Source organism: Carassius auratus, chromosome 31 (genome assembly GCF_003368295.1).
Source record: "Carassius auratus strain Wakin chromosome 31, ASM336829v1, whole genome shotgun sequence".
NCBI lineage: Eukaryota > Metazoa > Chordata > Actinopteri > Cypriniformes > Cyprinidae > Carassius > Carassius auratus.
Genome location: NC_039273.1, coordinates 20,800,862 through 20,809,394, shown reverse-complemented (window position 1 = coordinate 20,809,394; position 8,533 = coordinate 20,800,862). Strand labels below are relative to the sequence as shown.

The following is an 8,533-nucleotide window of genomic DNA, read 5'->3' as shown; positions in this document are numbered from 1 at the left end:
TAGATTGTTTATACACAGGTGGACACTCACATTTGGACTCAATGACACGCTGGGATTTTTTGACTGTTTTTAGCTTTATAGACAAAATACCTGTATTATTTAAAAAAACTGAGGTTACCTGGTTTTATTTTGTTGTTTTAAAGTCTTTTATTGTGAACCTGTAAATACACCAATCAATATTTCTGTTTTATGTCATTCTTTTAACACGTTTTAACCATACAGTCTATGGTTTTAACTCTCAGACAGAGAAATCAGACCCCATTTCAATTTTAGGGCTGGGCTGATCTTTACAATGTTACTTGTAATGCATTACCCCCAACACTGACATAAACTACTTTGTTGTTGATCACTATTTGTGAATGGAAATTAACGTATTTGTTGGGATAGGCAAAGTAAAATGATTTTGTGTTAAGTTTCTAGCTGATATACTACGGCCGAAACGACGATTTTTCTTCAATCACACACACACACACACACACACACACACCAAATTTTTAAAAACGAAAACAGGAAAAGAGTCTGCGGAAGACCCAGATGCAGCGCGCGCTGTGAGTGGGCGGAGCTTCTGCGCTCGGTGGGGTATTTAAATCCTCCGAGCTCCACAGAACTTTAGACAATCACTGTTGGCTTACTGGAGAGGAGACTAACTAAGCACTGGAGGAGTGTTTTAAAGATGGCATATTACGAAGTAAGACAACAGTTATTCATATTTAAAAAAAAAAAAAATATTAAGTGAAGTTTGATTGCATTCAAATAACTTTCCTGTTTACTTTTTTGCAGCACATCGTCTTTGAAGATGATTTATCAGCTGATAACGGCTCTGAGTTCGGCTCAGGGGACATCGGAGCCAACTTTGAGGTTCCGTGCAACTTGGAGGTCAGTCACGACTTCCAGAGGATCTTTCTTCCAACCGTGTACGGAATCATTTTTGTTCTGGGTCTTATCGGGAACGGACTGGTTGTGCTGGTAATGGGCTGCCAGAAGAAATCCAGAACCATGACGGACAAGTACCGTCTGCACCTTTCAGTGGCGGACCTTCTGTTTGTGCTCACCCTGCCGTTCTGGGCCGTGGACGCGGCCAAAGACTGGTACTTCGGAGGGTTCATGTGCGTGGCCGTGCATATGATTTACACAGTGAATTTATACAGCAGCGTCCTCATCCTCGCCTTCATCAGCCTCGACCGGTACCTCGCCGTGGTGCGCGCAACGAACAGCCAAGGTATTAGGAAACTTGTGGCCAATCGGATCATTTACTTAGGCGTGTGGCTCCCCGCCGCGCTCCTCACCATTCCCGACCTGGTGTTCGCCAAAGCGGAGACCAGCTCTTTACGCACCTTCTGCGAGCGCGTTTACCCACATGACTCTTACATCACCTGGGTGGTCACTTTCCGCTTCCAGCACATCCTGGTGGGCTTCGTGCTACCCGGGCTCGTGATTCTCATCTGCTACTGCTTCATCATCTCCAAGCTGTCAAGCGGCTCCAAGGGCTCGCAGAAGCGCAAAGCGCTAAAGACCACCGTGGTTCTGATCGTATGCTTTTTCGTCTGCTGGTTGCCGTATTGCGGAGGGATCCTGATGGACACGCTGATGATGCTGAAGGTGGTTCCTCACAGCTGCGAGCTCGAGCAGGGTCTGCAGAAGTGGATCTTCGTGACCGAGGCTCTCGCGTACTTTCACTGCTGCCTCAACCCCATCCTATACGCGTTTCTGGGGGTGAAGTTCAAGAAGTCCGCCCGCAGCACTCTATTTCCCAGCCGGGGGTCCAGTCAGAAAAGTCTTACTAAGAAGAGAGGGGGAATGTTATCTGTATCCACAGAATCCGAATCTTCAAGCTTTCAGACTAGTTAACACGAGCGCACACATTGGACAGTGAAAATGCTTCCAGATATAATATTAATGACATGAAATGACCAACTATATGTGCTTTGTATAGAAAACATATAGCAAACAGGCTGAGCCTGATGGATTAGTAGCTAGGATGTAAATAAGTCTGTCAGTATGGCATCTCTCTTCATAGTGTGAAGAGGCATTGTGTACAGATGCGTTGATATAGTGTGCAAGATGTTTACTGTACATATTGTGTAAATATATTGTTGTTGTTTTTTATCTGGTTCCTTTCTGCACTTATGTTGACCATTGCATTTATTTATTACACGATAAAGGGACTGAATTAGGGGTCCATTCCCAGTTTTAAAAAGCTGCTTTGGCAATTTGAAGTATATATAATTTGCAATAAAATTTTGAGTACTCAATATTGTCTGTGTGTGTTTTTACCACTCCTTTTAAGCAACTGTTAATAAAGTGTGTTAATGGAATTTCCCTGCAATACACAGTATTGTTTATACTTTCACTCTACATAGAAACATACAACATGTAGTGGTAAGCACGGTTACTTTGCACGCACTTCTTTAAAGTAATGTCTGTAATCTCCCCTTCGGATGCATAGGCATTGAGGACGGGGATTCCCTGACATGTAAACTCTCTCAGGTCTGACCAAACACCCCGTGGTGGCATCCCCAAAATGCTGCAGAACCCATTTAACCCTGGACAAACACACACGTTAACTTCCTAAGATGCAAATAGTGCAGACTTGCATTGCCATCTTGTTTTGATTAGCTTTCTACATTTCATTTCTCCCACTTTTATCTTCATTCGGGGTTTTCCTCTTAGTTGCCCCCAATAAATGCTTTTACCTCAAAAAGAGTGTTTTTTTTGTCAGGTGATGCAATAATAAAACTGTTGCCATGTCTCTAGCAATGACATGCGGTCGTAACCATAGCCTCTATGAGTCACAAAACCTCAGAAGTTTAGGTAAAAACCCACTATTCAGGTTAAGAAGATCTTGCTTATAATTTACAAATTTACTAGAAAAGCATAACCAGTAGACAAATTCAGTTTGAAACTCTTTAGCACTCAACATCCTATAAAATAACTCCAAATGTATATGGACACTTGACCACATGACCACATTAAACCTCAAAATATTGTATAAAACCTGTGAGCAAATTATGCTATAGAGCTTTTCTCAGAAGTCAGTTCAGTTTTGTAACTAAGAGGATGATTTTTAGTGGATGTATGTCAGTTCTCTGAAGTTCAAATATATGTTCAGTGCAACATCAGGTGTAGTTTATCACAGTAAGGAAATCATTAGACATCATAAAAGTGGTTATGGGGCATTTAATGGATGAATATTTAAAGCAGAATTTCATCAGCCATTATATAATATACTGGTTTGAGGCTCAATCACTGCTAAAATGTCCAGTTTGGTGTTCCTAAAAAAACAGCACTGTTTGCTGAAAATTCAGTTTCTCTTATTTATTATTACACTGTATCACAATATTACTGTATTTCTGATCAAATAAATGCAGCACTGGTCAGCATAAGAAACAAAAACATAAAAAACTGAATTATTCCAAACTTTTGACTGTTAGTGTACATGTACATATGTATACACATTGAGAAATAGTTTTTTTTTTTTTTTACAAAATCTGTCACTGGGCCGATAACCTTTCAAAAATTACTAATTATCACCCTTCAGGGGTAAATAGGGTACAAAGGTGGATGAACAGTAGCTAAAGTGTCCAAATACCATTTCTAAACCCTTTTGTATGGAGTTTATGTATGCAACCTGCATTTGTTACTCGTGATCCATGACAGTAGCATTCAGGTTAAATGGGGTGAGGATGAAACAGAATAAAACCATGGGAGGTCTTTACAGAAGGAGAAAGTTTTATAGCAGTGCACAGCAGTGTAGAACTAAACAAGAGCCTGTGACCCCTGCATTGCAAAAGCTGCTATCCAGGCCACTGTGTTAAGAGGTGGAAATGTGTGAGAGCTGACCCATTGAGAAGCGAAGTCCATGTTTAAGGACAATACAGACTAACACCGGTGACTGGACAGCCTGTTGAGTCTGTAGAGTAATGAGCTCTAATGTAGAGTGTGAAAGACTTGCATGTCTTAGAGTGTTAAGTGCCCCATCACGCCTCTGTTCCCCCGAGGGCTGTAAGAAAGGAGAGTGGTCAGTGAACATTCCTAAAACGATGGTCATTTTTTTTATTGTTAAACCCCCTTGTCCAACCTGTCAATCTGAATATATCTCACTCTATAGCGATAGACAGATATAGATAGAGAGTGTATATGCACTCATCTGTCTGTGTGTAAAATAAAGATTAAAAACATTTGGAAATTCTGTCATCATTTACTCTTCTTAATGTAATTCCAAACCTGTTTGACTTGAATTTCAAAATGAGAGATCCTGAACAATTGCACTGGCTACTCTTTTCCGCGCAATTACAAAAACTGAAGGAACTTTTTAAGGCTTACAGTTTGACCTTCTCTTGTCTGTGGAACGTTTGTCCACTCAAAAATTATGGTAAAAAATGGCTGTTTAGATTGGGAAACACTATTCACTATGAACTAGTTGCTTAGCATGCACGGTTCTAGCACATCAGCTGTTATTAGTACTTAAAAAGCACATATTAATGGCTTATTCTGCATGTTCCCTAACAAGTTAACAGCCCACTGAAGGGAAAGTGAATATTTTCAGTCAACAGCAACTTATTATATGATATTCAGCTCTCCTCTGTACTTTTTTGGAAAGTAGAAATGTCCAATTTGTGAACAAATCATTTTTCTGTCTCATTCTTACGATGGATCTGTTCACAGAAATCATCAAGTGATTTATTCACCGATTCAGTTCTCCAGTTTAATTCACTTATAATAACATGGAAAACAGCAGCTAGCATTTTCTTCCAAATGTTGTCTTTTGTGTTCTGCAGAAGAAAAGAACTCACCAGTTTTTGGAATAACATGAGGGTGAGTGAATTAATGTTCATTTTAAGGCAAATCTATTCCTGTGACTGAGTAAAACCACAAACCTCACGTGGGCCTCGATTCACAGCTCTGCATGTGTTTTTCCACTTACAAACAGAGTGAGGGTTAGAGGGTTAAGCTATTGACATCCATAGCATAGGAAGGAGATCTTGTCTGGGACCATTAGCAGCCACTCACAGTTCCTGCTAGACTGGCCCTAGTGAGGCAAAGAGACACTTAATGACCCCAGTGACCCCCAAAACCTTAGCTTGTTTACCCAAAAGGACTGGAGCCACAGAGGTCAGTAAAACCAAAATCATTTACAAATGAATCCCAGTTCCAGGGGGCTTGAACAATGACCAAACAAATGCTACTGTATCAGTAAACAGTTTAACACATGTTGAACAATTATCACGGACTGGAGCTCCAAAAGAACTTGAAAATACACTGATTCCCACACACTGTCATCACGTACACATACATAATCATAACACTATACACATATCACAACACTATCTCACCACCCAAGATAAACGGATAAATGTGTGTGTTACTGAAGGGGAAGTGGCTGTTTGGAAAGCAGTTTCCTGCTGAATACCCACTGGGACACCAGCTCCCGCTGTGGAAATACTTATGGGGTCTGACTACAGCACTTTTCAGATTTTTCACCCTAGAACAACAGTTTCATTTCAGCAGGTTATTCAGATAACAGCTGATATATGACAGAGTCAATAAAAATGCATCTTTAACCTGCAAATATTTTAGTGATATTATAATGAAATCTATCTATATAATCTATCTATCTATCTATCTATCTATCTATCTATATATATATATATATATATATGTTAAAAAAATTTATACAAATAGTAAGTTAGTATACTTTTTTTTTTGAGTGTAGCATGTACACAGCATGTTGTGTACACAGTATGATTTATATTAGCCTATAGCAAATGTACTGACAGAGATTGTTTTGTAACTGTTGTAATATGGTTTCCAGGAAACAGTTTGTTGGATGATGAATCATTTATCCATTTGCACTACAGAGGTCATCTCTATAGTTTTACATCAGCCATATAATAATAAGAAAAAAAACAAGAATAGCTGGCACTGACTTATATACAACATAGCACAAAAATATCAACGTATTGACCATTTCAGTTAAGGATTGAGAGGAACTATGTTATCTTCTAAAAAAGCAGACACACCTTCATCATTTCTGCTGGCGTGAAATCAGTTGGCAAATTTCCGTTTCTTGGCACTGGAATGCTGATCAGCTTTGATTAACTTGTTTTTCTCAAAGATGAAAAACCCGAAAGTTGGCTTGGTTCTTTGAAAGCATCTCATTTATGCCAGAACCGAATACTATTTTGTCTTCATGCACTAAACCTTTATTCCTCGCCGAACATGAGCCCCTCGACTCTCATCCGGGGCTGTGGTTGGAAACATGATCTTGGGGGTTGTGTGTTTTGAAGGAGAGCAGCTGTCCATTTTAAAGGCTGTAGATGAATGATGGGATTAGATGTGCTACATACAGATATGCATGTGTGTTTATGAATTTTCAAGTTTAAGACCTATGACTTATTTAATTATATGTGATAATCTTAATCTATAATAGTGACTTCCCTTTATCCTGTTTATTTACACAAGTTTATTTATCAGAAGTGATTTTTTAATGAAGTCATTTCAATCCCAGTTCTCACCCTGACCCTTCATTCCTCTCAGAAATATGATACGTTCCTAAAGAGGAACTGAAGAGGATTTTGTCAAGTGATTAGTGGAAAGAAGAGCTTGTATCAAAGTGAGCGGGTCGGTGTTCACTTAGCACACGCGAATATGCATAGACATACACGTGCACACATGCACACTGTACTGACAGACGGCCAGGTGTTTGGGCACCTGTTGGTACAAAAGTGGACTCACTTACATTCTCTCTCCACCTGCACTGTAATAATGCCTTGTGGGAATATCCACGCTACACACACTTCCTCAAACTGTTTGCCCACAACATTACATTTCATCCCTTGTATGCTAACAGAAATAATGGAATTGATTATAACAGAGAGTTCACATGCATTGGGTCTGAGAAGTCAGGATAATTTATTGTCTGTCCTATTACAGTGCGTAGAAGAGAAATGGCAATAAAACTCAGACTTGACTGTTTGAGATCATCAGCTATAAAGTAGTGTACACACTAACCCCAATGTTTATCTCACATAATTTAGGGCTAAGCCAGACGTTGTGTGACAGGCATGACCTAGCAATCAGAAACATATTCAGATGACAATACTGACAATCCTCAAAACTGAACATATTGTTCACCTGTGTTTCTTCAACAAGGACACTTGGCCTTGTTGACAAAAAAAAAAAAAAAAGGTCCTAAAATAAAATCTTTCACATACGTAGGACTTGATTTAATTGGGTTTTTTTTATTTATCTGAAAGTAATGCAAACTCCCACCACAGAGTTTTTTAACATTGTAAATTTATTTTGCATTGTGTTTAACAGCATTCAGTGGCGAAAATTACATGTTTTAACATTTTTGGAATAAAATAGCAGACTACTTTTTCTTGCTCAGGTAAATTTCCTAGCTAGAATTTAATATTTCCTATACAATTATATAATACTTATATCTGGAATTAACACATTATAAAATATCTGCTCACAAGGAATGTTTCAATTTTTTTTTCTTTACACATCACATATCATCTCATCTCAAGCATGCATTGACACTGTTGTCTCCTTAGCAAATGAGCATGATCATTTTAGTAAAAAAATGTATTAGGGCCAAAACTGTGCTGTAGGGTTGGAAATAATTTCCCAAATATTAGACGTTCATGATAAAAAAAAATTATAAATAACAATTTTATATAGATATATTTCAATGCAAATATTGAAATGGTTTATGCTAATTTCACTCATTCTTCACATCATTACAGTTTTAATCATTCAGTAATTCATAATTTTTGTAACATAATTTTTTTTAAATTGAAAGTCAGGGTCTGGGGAAAGTGTAAAACAATGAAATCCATAAAAGCTTTTAAAAACCATCAAAAAGAAAATGAATAAAAATTGGAAAATTGAAAAAAGCTAGAAGATTTTCAAGGCTTTGAAATTAAAAAAAAAAAAAAAAAACCCTGGGACATAACAGTCCCAAATTTCCCAAAGTACCAAACAGCTCAAACAACTACTTGTCAAGAACCTTCACAGGGTTCAAAGTTCACTGGACCATATCTAAACATGTTTTAAAATTTCAACATCAAAGCACCCTTAAAATGCATAAATTCAGTGAAATCAGACAAAGCCAAAGCTTCTCTTAGTGAGCATTCACATGATAGTATTTAACCTTGTGGCTTAAGTGCTCCCCGTTGGTGCATTAATCCCAGACACTGTGTCGAAGTAGCGTGATAAGAGAACCTTCAACTTGTAACTCCCACAAATCCAATTCATGCTTATAATTTGACCTTCCCTTGGAGGCAAAGATAAAGGCTAAAAGCACACACACGTCAATGGAATGAAAGACGGACCCATGCAGTCATTTGAACTCACACCTCTTCTGTGAGGAATAAATCTCAGCAGCTCTTTCTCCTAAACGACTCCGTTTGACAGAGAAGCGTGTGAGTCAAAAGCAAAATCCTTTTTATACGAACAACCCCCAATTTCCCCTTTTCGTCAGTGTAACACAATGGTTTTGCGGGCAAAGCTTCAGAGGAATCTGAAG

General features: G+C 38.5%; 1 protein-coding gene across 1 annotated transcript; it reads left to right on the top strand.

The window, feature by feature from the left end:
* The first annotated feature begins 569 nt into the window (after positions 1-569).
* On the top strand, positions 570-2,252 carry LOC113050798 (C-X-C chemokine receptor type 4-like). Its single transcript, XM_026214101.1, has 2 exons — positions 570-688; positions 781-2,252. Exons 1-2 carry the CDS (start codon positions 674-676, stop codon positions 1,846-1,848), a joined length of 1,083 nt encoding a protein of 360 aa, XP_026069886.1. The 5' UTR covers positions 570-673; the 3' UTR covers positions 1,849-2,252.
* The last annotated feature ends 6,281 nt before the right edge of the window (positions 2,253-8,533 follow it).